General features: G+C 40.0%; 1 protein-coding gene and 1 long non-coding RNA gene across 2 annotated transcripts in view; one reads left to right on the top strand and one right to left on the bottom strand.

Annotated features, from left to right (window-relative positions):
* Positions 1–11,068, top strand: part of LOC105068348 (uncharacterized) — a 41,159-nt gene extending 30,091 nt beyond the window's left edge. The window contains 4 exon segments of the mRNA XM_045516132.2: positions 8,676–8,802; positions 8,995–9,055; positions 9,456–10,787; positions 10,789–11,068. Coding sequence (XP_045372088.2) covers positions 8,676–8,802; positions 8,995–9,055; positions 9,456–10,787; positions 10,789–10,921 — 1,653 coding nt within the window. The 3' untranslated portion in view covers positions 10,922–11,068.
* Positions 1–12,742, bottom strand: part of LOC141574668 (uncharacterized) — a 30,272-nt gene that overhangs the window by 12,337 nt on the left and 5,193 nt on the right. The gene's annotated exons all lie outside the window — the stretch shown is intronic.

The raw sequence follows: 12,742 nt of genomic DNA, 5'->3' as shown, positions 1-12,742 counted from the left end.
GACCACCACCCACGGGTCTGTCCTCTGGCTCTGACTCGCTCACCTGTCTGATGGGTGCCGGCGCTGCGGGCTGCTGGGTGCTGGGGAGCTCGAGTTGTGAGCTCTGCTGGCCTGTGTTGCACTGTTTACCTACCAGGCCTCAGTTCTGTGTTCAGCTGGCCAGAATTGTCAGTTTTAAGAACTCTTAGGCATTTGGGAGCAGCAGTATGAGGTTGGAGCGCCCCTTAAGTTAGTCCTGGGTCCATGCGTTTGCTGGGATTCATCTGCATGTTAGAGAGAAACTGTGATGATGCCTGGATTGGACTCAGCATCAGCGCACACAGGAGAGGCAGGCCGCAGCCCATGCAGGAGCTGGGCCAGTTGGGTGCTAGTTCCTCACACAGCAGTTACTTTAAAGGAGAAGAGAGAGGGGGAAAGGCAGTCATCAGATGGCAGCTGAGTCCCTACCCCTAATTCCAGAGCTCCCTGGGGCCCTTAAAGGTTTCTGCTGCTGCTGTCTTTATTGCAACAAAGATCCTGACCTTCGAGGTTACAGGGGACAATGCCTTGGCACCCCTGTGGCAGAGCCAAGGGATTACTTCAGACCTGACTTAAGCCCAGGTTCTTCGTACTTTATAAAGGAGCCAGATGTCATGGAGGGGGCCTCTCACCCTGACAGCACTGATTTGAGGCTCTCTGGAAGTACAGCTTGTAAATACCAGCAGATACCTCCATGCCTGAAGTATATCCAGTGACCGAAAAAACAAAACAGGGAAGGACAGGAGGGAGAGGACAAATGAAAAGGCCCACAATTTGACCCAATTGGAAATCCAGAATATACCAGAAGAATTTACACAATGAAAAGATACAGGGGTGCTGTTTTAGCCTCTGCAACATAGTTTCTGGATTAATTTTGTCATCTACTATAATGCACTGACCCACAAACCTTCATGCAGATAATCAATACTAGGTCTCAAATTACATCGTATTGGGATCCCACTAAACTGAAGCAAGGAACCCAAGATAATCTTAGGGGAATTGCTAAATACCATATAGAAGACAAATAGGTGTGTTTTGCCTTAACCCTGAGAACTGTGGTCTTTCCTAGATTCTCTATGGTCATATCACCCACTGTCCTAAAATATCCCACACTGAGCAGAGAAGGTCTGATCCAGTGAATTATAAATGAAATTTTAGTCTTTGCTGCTTTCAAATTATATTGCTAAATGGGCCCCCAGTGACCTTCCCCCCAAGTTAAATTACTTAATATGGCCCAATGTAAATTAAACAGGGTTTTTTTTTTTAAGTATCATTGATTTTACAATGTTTTGTTAGTTTCTGGTGTAGAGCATAGTGATTCAGTTTTATATATATATTTCCTTTATCATATTTTTCATTATAGGTTATTATAAGCTATCAAATATAGTTCCCTGTGCTCTACAGTAGGACCTTGTTTATCTATTTTATATATAAAATAAAATTTGTTTGTATCTGTTAATCCCAAACTCCTAATTTATCCCTCCCCTCCTTTGATAACCATAAGTTTGCTTTCTATGTCTTTTAGTCTGTTTCTCTTTTGTAAACAAGTTCATGTGTGTCTTTTTTTTAAATTACACATAGAATTGATACCATATGATACTTGTCTTTCTCTGTCTGACTTACTTCTCTTAGTATGATAATCTCCAGGTCCAACCATATTGCTGCAAATGGCATTATTTTATTCTTTTTATGGCTTGAGTAGTATTCCTTTGTGTGTGTGTATACTTCTTTATCCGGTCATCTGTCAATGGACATTTAGGTTGCTTCCATGTCTTGGCTATCGTAAATAGTGCTGCTATGAACACTGGGGTGCATGTATCTTTTCAAATTAAGAGTTTTCTCCCAGGAGTGGGATTGCTGGATCATATGGTAACTATTTTTAGTTTTTTAGTTTTTTAAGGACTCTCTACAGTTTTCCATAGTGGCTGCACCAATTTACATTCCTACCAACAGTGTAGGAGAGTTCCCTTTTCTCCTCACATCCTCTATAGCATTTATCATTTGTGGACTTTTTAATGGTGGCAATTGTGACTGGTGTGAGGTGACACCTCGTAGTTTTGATTTGCATTCCTCTGATAATTAGCAATATTGAGCATCTTTTCATGTGCTTATTGGCCATTTGTATATCTTTACTGGAAAAATGTCTTAAACAGGGTTTTGAAGGATTGAAACCACTGAATAAAATCTATTTAGTGAGATGATTAATCCCCTGTGTTTCTCCTTTTAACAGCCTTATTTGATCTGTTCTCAAACCTGGAAAGGATGAATGATACCTCATAGTGGATCACAGCCACCTTGAGCTGTGGTTGCACTAAATAAGCCCCAATTCTTAGTCCCCAACATTATGGAAATTACTGATTCCATCCACTTAGCAACTGGTAAACATTCTGCTCTCAAAGATTTGTCTAAGTCTGTCCCATTCAGTGCCTGTTTCAACAGCCTCTCAGCTGTAGTTGCCTTCACCTCTGAAGGAATGTGATACACCTTTACCTGGTTCCCCTCAGCAAAACTCAACACCACTGTCAACACACACAGTCTGCAGCAGGAGGTGAACTGAATCCACCTTCCTCCAGAAGCACAGGTATGACATTACACCAGTGACATCCTTTTCTGAGGACATCAGAACATAAAAATATGGACAAAAAGAGCCCCTAAAAAGCAGACAGGCATTGCTGATATATGACATGAGGCCCTGGCATCTTGTTTAAATTCCTAAAAATTATTTGGTTATCTGGGGCCCACTTCCTCCTTGACGCAGTGAAGAAATCACTGTTGTCCCTACAACTTTGTCTAGATGTTTCTGGTGTTGTGGAGGCATCTTACTCCTTGTTGACAAATTTTTGACAAATTGACAAATTTTTACTTGAGCCTATTTATGCTGTTACTTGTGAACTGACCCACTTTGAATAGTTCCCTACAAAGAACCAAAAAAGCCCTGGACTCTGGTCAGAATACCAGAGGACAGGCTCTCCTGTCAGTGCCTCAGACACGGATTCGCAGTAGAGGCTTCCGTGACCTCCTCTCATGCCTCTGGAGTTACCCACGATGGCTTTAATGTTGTCCACAGGCTTCTGACATGAGGACCTGCCCGGGGCCCCGGTCTGTGTGCGTTAGAGCTGCGGTTCTCACCTCCTACAGAGCTGTGCTAAAAATAGATAGCCCTGAGCAGGTGACCCCTCATCCAGCTTCCCATTGTGTCTTGGGACCTGGTAACAGCACCCCAAGAGGCCAGCTCCCCTCTGGAGACCCCCCTGAGACAAGATACAGCCAAACCTGCGCCTCTGCAGTAAGCTTCCTACAGGAGGAACAGCCTCCCCTCTCCTCAGTCCCTTGCCAGGTGCCACGGCGCTGAAGGTCACCCCCTTCCCAGCCCCCTGGTCTCCCTGGGGAGCTCCTTAGGACTCCCTGAGTGAAAAGCAGTGAGAGTTCATAGAGTTTAGGGACAACATGGCCACATTCATACATGATCCATCTCAGGCAGAGTTGCTGCTTTTCATCCCTTAATCCGGGCATCCTGATGAAGGATGGGACTCGCAGGTCCACAGCTGACCAGACGTCAGGCTGTCGTCTTCGCACTGACCGGCAGCTGGCTTCATCAGCATGGGTTTCTGGACCCAGGATGGTTAAAAGTTACCCCTTCGTGGTAAAAGAATTCTGCGAATCTCTTGCCAGCAGATACCCAAGACATAACTCAAGGTAACACTTGTCTACGTAAACTGAAGCCACAGTGCAGGCCTCCCCAGGAAACGCTTATCCATGTCAGAGTCCAAGGCACTCATTTCATTTCTCAGAATACACAGTGCTGGGCTGTGGAACAAGGCATTCAGTGTAGTTTTACCCTCTCTTCCAAATCTCAGGGTGCAGGCCTCGTAAGAGAACCATAATGGCTCACTGAAATAACTTCAAATCAGTTGGTTGAAAGATGACCTCTTTCAGTCATCAGTCATCTGGGAGAAATATTAATGCATCATACTTCATCTTTTTTTTTCTAATAGATTTTACCTTTCTCTACAGCAGTTTCAGGTCTAGAGAAAACTTGATTACAAAGTACAGAGTTCCCACTTAAACCCTCTGCCTTCACATAGTTCGCCCTATTTTTTGTATCTTGTATTACTGTGGTACATTTATTACATTTGATGAACCAGTACTGATGCATTAAAGTCTACAATTTACAGTAGTACTGACTCTTATGTTACACAATCTGTGGGCTTCGGCAATGGTAAAATGAGTTGTGTCCATCATTTCTTCATAATGTATGCTACTGAAAGCCCCGTGTGCTCCACCTCCTCAGTCATTCCTCCCTCCTACCCCCAGATCCCTGGCGGCCGAAGCTGTGTGTAGCCTTGTCATACTGGCTGCTTTCACTCAGCAATATGATTTTAAGTTTTCTCCACGTCTTTTTGAGTCCTCATTTCCTTTTAACACTGAATGTATTTCATTGTATTCCTGTTCCAGTGATTATTTTTCCATTTACCTGTTGTTTACCTGTAAGTCTTGACAGTCATGACTAAAGCTTTTATAAAAATTCATACACAGGTTTTTTTTTTTTAATGAACGTAAGTTTTCAGCTAATTTGACAAAATATAGAGGTGCTTGATTGCTGGATTGTATGGTTAAGAGCAGGTTTAGAACTTTAAGAAACTGCCCATTTTCCAAAGTAAGCATACTGGTTGTCCACTCCCACCAGCCATAAATGAGGGTTCCTGTTCCACATCTTCTCCATCCTTAAGTATTTGTTCTCAATTTTTTTGAATCTTAGGACTGTAAAGTAGCTAGTAATAATCTCATTCTTACACTCTTTTACCATCCCTTTGTCTTAATTGGCTAGGTATATGTTTTTTCCATTTTTAATTTTGTTGCTTGTCTTATTGTTGAGTTTTTAAGACTTCCTTGGGTATTTGGATACCAGCCCTTTATCAGGTAAGTGGTTTGCAGAGATTTTCTCCCAGTCTGTGGCTTGTGTTCTCAATCTCTTAACCCTGTCTTTCATAGAGCAAGTTGTCATTTAAATAAAGTCAATTTACCATTTTATTTTCTTTCATCAATCCTGCTTTTGGTGTGCTGTATCTAAAAACTCATCACCAAACCCAAGGTCACCTGGATTTTCTCCAGGTTATCTTCTAGGAATTCTGTAGCTTTGCATTTTACGTAAGATCTGTGATGCATTTTGAATTTCTACAAAAGGCATTGGATCTGTGTCCAGATTCTTTTTTTTTTTTTTTAACATGGCTGTCTAGTTTTCCTGGCATTGTTTGTTTCTTCACTGAATTGCCTTTGATCCTTTGTCCAAGATGAATTGGCTATATTTGTTTGGATCTATAGGAAATAATTGACTTTGTGTATTACCCATTTCTCCCTCAACCTTACTCTACTCTCATTAGTTCAAGGGGTTTTCTTTGTTGTTGTTGATTCTTGGAGTTTTTCTCCATAATCATGTTACATGTGACAAAAGACAGTTTTATTTCCTACTTTCTATTCTGTATACCTTTTATTTCCTTTTCTTATATTTTCTTTTATTGTTTTAGCTTAGACTTCCTGTCCTGTGTTGACTAGGACTGGTGAGAGAGGAGACATCATTGCCTCCTGATCTTACCAGGAAAGCATCTAGTTTCTCACCTTTAAGTGTGATGTTAATTGCAGGTTTTTCGTAGATGGTCTTTCTCAAGAAGAGGAAGCCCCTCTTTGTTCCAAGGGTGCTGTTGTAAGTGGATTCTGGATTTTGTCAAATGTGTTTACATTTTCATTTTCTCTTTCGTTCCTCATGTTAATCATTTCGGTCTTTTTTTTTCTCAGCATGTATAGACATTTCTGAATTTTATCTTTTCAAAACCAAGCTTTTTAGTTTTTGTTGATTTTTCCCAATGATTTCTTGTAATTTCATTGATTTCTTCTCAGAGATTGTTAAATCTCTCGTGCTTACTTTGCTCTTCTTTTTCTAGTTTCCAAGGGTAAAGGCTTCGATCATTGATTACAGGTCTCTTTCTTCAAGTGTACGGCTTTCGGTGCCATAAATGTCCCTCTAAGCCCTGTTTCTGCTGCATTCCACATATTTTGGTAAATTGTACTTTCACTTTCATTTAATTCAAAATAATTTTTAACTATTATTGAGACATCTTTGATCTATGGGTTATTTAGAAATGTGTTGTTTAATCTTCAAGTATTTGAGGGGTTTTCAGTATCTTTCTATTACTGATCTCCAGATTAATGCTCTTGTGTTCTGAGGGTATATTTTGTATGATTTCCCTTGCTTCAGATTGGTTAAGGTGCGTTTCATGTGCCAGAACGTGTTCTATCTTTGTGAATTTTCCATATAAGCTTGAGAAGAGTGTGTATTCTGCTGTTGTTTGATGAAACATTCCACAGTTTCCCCTTAAGTCCAGTTGTTTGAGGGCACTGTTCAGTTCAGCTATGGCTTTCCTGAATTTCTTCCTGCTGGTTCCTGTAGTTGTTAGCAGAGGAGTGTTGCCATCCAACTATAATAGTGAAGTCATCTGTTTCTCCTTGCAGGTCTAGCCATTTTGCCACCACATAGCTGAGCAGCGAAGCACTAAGGATTGCTGTGTCTCCTTGGAGACTTGACCCCCTATTCATTATGTATTGTCACTCTTTATCCCTGTACTTTATCTGACATTAATGTAGATATTCCACTTGTCTTTTAATGTTAACATGATGTATCTTTTTCCATCCCTTAGTCTTGATCCATCTGTCTTTATTGTGAATGCAGCTTTCTTACAGACAACATACAATTGGGTGTTGCTTTTTAATTCACTATGACAGTATCTGACTTCAGTTATTATAGACCATTGAGGTTTTTTTAGGTGTAGTTGATTTACAATACTATATTAGTTTCAGGTGTACAAGATAGTAATTCAAAATTTTTAGAGACTTATACTCCATATAAAGTTATAAATTTTGGCTATATTCCCTCTGCTGTACAATATACCCTTGTAGCTTTATTTTACACATAGCCATTTGTACCTCTTAATCTCCTACCCCTATCTTTACTCCGCTCTTCCCAATGGTATCCACTAGTTTTGTTCTGCAAATGTGTTTCCATTTTGTTACATTCATTTGTTTTTGTTTTTAGATTCCACATATAAGTGAAATCACACAGTATGTCTTTCTCTGACTTACTTCACTAAGCATAATGCTTTCCAGGTCCATCCATGTTGTTGCAAATGGCGAAATTTCATTCTTTTTTTATGGCTAAGTATTCCATTATACATATATACCACATCTTTATCAATTCATCTGTTGATGGATACTTAACGATTGTTTCCATATTTGGGCTATTGTAAATAATGCTGCTATGAACATTGAGGTGCATGTATCTTTTTGAACTAGTATTTTCATTTTCTTCGGATAGATACACAGGAGTAGAATTGCTGGGTCATAGGGTAGTTCAGGTTTTAGTTTTATGAGAACCCTCAATACTATTTTCCATAGTGAGTGCACTAATTTACATTCCTACCAACAGTGTAGGAGGGTTCCTTTTCTCCACATCCTCGCCAACATTTGTTGTTTGTGGTCTTTTTGATGATGGCCATTCTTACACGTGTGACGTGGTATCTCACTGTTGAACCCTTCATGTTTTATAGTGATGGGCACGTTCACCACCAGACCACTGTGGTCTTCAGTGAATTCCCTCACAAACTGCAATCCTTATTTGGTTCCCCAGGGTCCAGTGTGCACTGTTACGGTTTTGCCAGAAAGAGCTCTTATGGCATTTTATGCTCAGTATATGCACGTGTGCATGGCAAGAGTGGTGCGAAGCTGCTCTGAGGCCATGCAGACAGGGACTTTGTGGAGGTCAAAGTTGTCGTGCCTGCTTTCTCATGCCTGAGCACTGACTTCCAGATAACTTCCCAGCCTCGTGAAACAGGGCAGAGATACAAAAGAATAAGTGAGTCTGTCATATTTTTACAGGTAAGTTAAAATTAATACTTTTCCACAAGATTATTTTGATTCAGGCACTTGCATCTGACTCTTCCAATAGCCTGGAGCACTTCAGGACGATATGGCCTTCTGGGCCTAGTTATAGTTAGATTTCCACAGGTCTCCTGGCTTCTCTGTTTGGTGATGGGAATAGAAGAAAAAACTTCCAGTTCTTCATTGTGGTTTTGTTTTCCCATTAAAACCTCATGCAGCAGGGAAGGTAATAGCTCAGTGGTAGAGCATGTGCTTAATTATCACACACGAGGTCCTGGGCTCAATCTTTGGTACCTCCATTTTTTTTATTTTTTATTTAAAAAAAAAACCCTCGTGCAAACATGACCCTGTGCTTCATGGACTGCTGCGTGATAATGGTGGGTATTAAAGGGGATGAAAGAGTTTTTCTCACAAAGATTTGATGGTCTTAAAATGGAAATCTTTCATTTGTACAGCATTTCTCTCATTTCTCCAACATGCTCTGGACCCCACCATTAGAGAACAATAAGACTTTAAGTGATCATAGTAAAAATGTAGAAATAATTTCCACATACTCATGATGCTGTTAAATTTGTGAGGAAGTGCTTATGTATAGAGTAAGAATTCTGATGACCAAGTCATAGAATAAATATTTTGATAAGTGTCATATGTGAACTTATGAATGGACTATAGATTCCAGTACTGTCCATCTCACCCATCTTCCTGTGCACATATTTGGGATGTTTTAGGACCCAGTGGCCTTTGAGGATGTGGCTGTGAACTTCACCCTGGAGGAGTGGGCTTTACTGGATCCTTCACAGAAGAAACTCTACAGAGATGTGATGCGGGAAACCTTGAGGAACCTGGCCTTAGTAGGTAATGATGATGACATTCTTCACATAGTCGGTTAGAGATCAAGTGTTCCTTGCCCATCAGTGTTGTTCTAAGATTTCGAATGGGGAAAGGGAATACTTCAGTAAATAAATCAGTTGTAGACTGAGGTCATCATGTACCTATGAAGTAATAATTTTTCTATAATTTACTGATTTTTTTGGGTCTGTATTTTAGGGGGAAAATGGGAAGACCATAACACTGAAGATAAGTACAAAAACCAGGGAAGAAATCTGAGGTGAGTTGCACTCACAATAGAAAGCAGTGTCCAAGAAGGGAATCTTATGTCAAGAAAATTTAAAAACAAGTAGAAACAAGAGTCCAGCTTCAAATTTATTTATTCTCAGAAAATTCTTCCCCCAAATGCTTTCTTAAATGTGACGTAGATGTTCATTGTTTCCCGAGTACTTTGAAATGTACTCAGAGACTGCATGTGTGAGTATCACTGTGATGACAGCCCTGGCTGTGCTTTCCTGCAGAGCATTCGGTATGTTTTCTTTCAAACAATTGACACAGTGCAGGAAAACCTACACTTCCCCTGTAAATGGTAAAAATGTAATACTAATATTTACTAATGATTATAAAATCATTAGCAAAAACATCGTCAACAACAGTGTGCTTCTGATTTTTTTTAACAGAAGTCATACATTTGAGAGAGACTGTGAAAGTAATGAAGGTAGTCAAGATGGAAAAAACATCAGCCTTTCTCCAAATCTTAATCTGAACAAGAACAGTACCACTGCAGTAAAGCCATGGGAGTGCAGTGTGTGTGGAAAAGTCTTCATGAGCCGTTCATCCCTTAATAGGCACATGAAATCTCACACTGCACCCAAACCATCCATGTACCAGGAATATGGGAAGAAGCCTTATAAATGTAAGGTATGTGGGAAGGCCTTCAGTTATCTCCAACCTTTTCAAAAACATGAAAGTAATCATGGAATAGAGAAATCCTATAAATGTAAGGAATGTGGGAAATCCTTTAGATACCGCCAGTCTGTTCGAAAACATGAACGGACTCACACTGGAGAGAAACCCTATCAATGTAAACAATGTGGAAAAGCCTTTCGATATCATCAAACCTTTCAAACACATGAACGGACTCACACAGGAGAGAAGCCCTATCAATGTAAGCAGTGTGGTAAAGCCCTCAGTTGCCCCAGTTCCTTTCGAAGTCATGAAAGGACCCATACTGGAGAAAAGCCCTATGAATGTAAAAAGTGTAGTAAAGCCTTCAGCTGTCCCAGTTCTCTTCGAAAACATGAGAGAACTCATACTGGAGAGAAACCCTATGACTGTAAGGAGTGTGGGAAAGCCTTCATTTCTCTCGGAAGCTTTCAGAGACACATGATAACACATACTGGAGTTGGACCTTATAAATGTAAGGATTGTGGGAAAGCATTCAACTGTCCCAGTTCATATCGAATACATGAGAGATCTCACACTGGAGAAAAGCCGTATGAATGTAAAATATGTGGTAGAGCCTTCAGTTGTTCCAGTTCATTTCGAACACATGAAAGAACTCACACTGGAGAGAAACCTTATCAATGTAAAGAATGTGGAAAAGCCTTCCACTGGCTCACCACTTTCCAAGTCCATGTGAGAACTCACACTGGAGAGAAACCCTACATATGTAAGCAGTGCGGTAAAGCCCTCAGTTGTCCCACTTCCTTTCGAAGACATGAAAGGACTCACACTGCAGAGAAACCCTATGAATGTAAGCAGTGTGGGAAAACCTTCAGTTCTCCTCTGGGTTTGCAAATACATGAACGAACTCACACTGGAGAGAAACCCTATAAATGTGAGGAATGTGGGAAAGCCTTTGTTTCTCTCACAAGCTTTCGGAGACACATGATGACGCACACTGGAGATGGACCTTATAAATGTAAGGAATGTGGGAAAGCATTTAATTGTCCCAGTTCGTTTCGCATACATGAAAGAACTCACACAGGAGAGAAGCCCTATGAATGTAAAATATGCGGTAAAGCCTTCAGTTGTTCTGGTTATGTTCAAGTACATGAAAGAACGCACACTGGAGAGAAGCCCTATGAATGTAAGGAGTGCGGGAAAGCCTTCATTTATCGCACAACCTTTCGAGGACACATGAGAGTACACACTGGTGAGAAACCGTATAAATGTAAAGACTGTGGGAAGGCCTTTAGTCGACCCAGTTCATTCAGAAGCCATGAAAGAATTCACACTGGAGAGAAACTTCTTGAATGTAAACATTGTGGGAAAGCCTTCAATTGGCCCACATCCTTGCATAAACATGTCACGAGAATGCACACTGGATAAACTGTAACTGAAAAATACAGGACAGTTTTCTCTTCACAAATACATTCAAAGTCATGTGAAAACTCCACTGGAGAGAAATGCTATAAATGTAAGTAATATGGGAAAGCCTGATGCAGATTAAGTCACATATAATACCCCAGAAATTTTACAACATGAAAGAAATGTTTTAAAAGTTAAAAAATATATTGTTTTTATCAGTGGCTCATTCTGAAACTCAGTTCTCTCACTATGGATTCCACTTGTTAATTCTGCAAATGAACATTGAGTTGAAACAGTTCTGTAAGTACTTGTTAAGCAGTAATACATTAACTTAGTATGTAATGTTTTTCCTTCCAGCAGCTTACAGTTTTTATCTATTTTGAAATCTGCTGGATCTGTGGGTGAACTGGAATATAACTGTAATGTGCCAATATCATATAATGTGCCAAAATATGTAATTTTTTAATTGCTCTGTAAGTAAGGAGGCCGTGGGATAATGACACTTAGGTATTTGTTGGGATTTTCCTATTGGTTTCATGCAGTGGGTATTGGATATTTTTCACCCATTGTAAATACTCCTTTTCTTATTAGAAAAGCAAGTTTCTTTTGTCAGAAGAGCTGAATTCCATTTTCCTTGCTAATAAATAGTTGGCATAAATTTGTAAGTATGCAAAGTCTATCATAGAGTATAATCTCATTTGACTTAGTATTTATGCCTTTTCTCTTTACTCTTTGTCATTCCATCTGACTGTGATTTTGGTAATAGACTTTACATTCAGAAAAGAGACCTGTGTTGACATGAGTGGCATAGTTACACGAAGCAACCTTACATTGTTTACAAGCTTAATTATTTTAGATTTAAATTTGTAGCTACAGCATCTTTGCACTGAAGCAACATTTTTTCCCCAACAACACGTTAATAATGTCATTATTTAGGATATCTTTTACCCATAATACAATTAGCATGATTATATGCTATCACTAAAGTAAACTAGTGGTATTACCATCCATTCATACTGAGCACCTGCTATGTGCCTGTGCTAGAAATATAAGTGAACATAACTGATGTGGTTACTGCTCTCACAGTGCTTCATGTCCATGAGATTAAATATAAGCATCACATTTCTAGCTACTTTTTAAAGTTATTACAAAAATGAATCAGTTTAATGTTCATAACATTGTATGCAGTAGACCAGTAAGTCTTCATACCTGCAAAGGAAAAGAAAGGAGACCTATGATAGGACAGCAGAATGTAGAACTGGAGATGGTCTCCTGGAATGTGTTCTGTCAACATGGATAATGCTGAGACCTACATTTTCTAGAACCTTATTCTCATGGTTCCATGTTAGAATTCACCTCCAACCTCACTTGCGTGAGATTTGGAAGGCACAGCAAAGACGGCCTTATTAGTCTTCAGAACCATGGAATAGAGAAAGACAGATGCATAGAAGCTTCACATCTACCTGCTTCCAGCCCATTTTCCTGATCCTCTGCCCTGCCAGTCAGGAGCAGCCTCATTACCACTAACTGCGTACCTTCCCTTTTCTCAGACCTGTAGGTTTCCACAGATGGCTCCACAAGTTCCACAGCAAAGATCTGTCACAGTAGGGATTTTCCTGCAAGTCCTCATGTGTCCACCAGGCAACAAATTTAT

The sequence above is a fragment of the Camelus bactrianus genome, chromosome 22 (genome assembly GCF_048773025.1).
Source record: "Camelus bactrianus isolate YW-2024 breed Bactrian camel chromosome 22, ASM4877302v1, whole genome shotgun sequence".
Lineage (NCBI taxonomy): Eukaryota > Metazoa > Chordata > Mammalia > Artiodactyla > Camelidae > Camelus > Camelus bactrianus.
The sequence above is the reverse complement of the archived record's forward strand: the minus strand, read 5'-3'. Positions and strand labels throughout refer to the sequence as shown.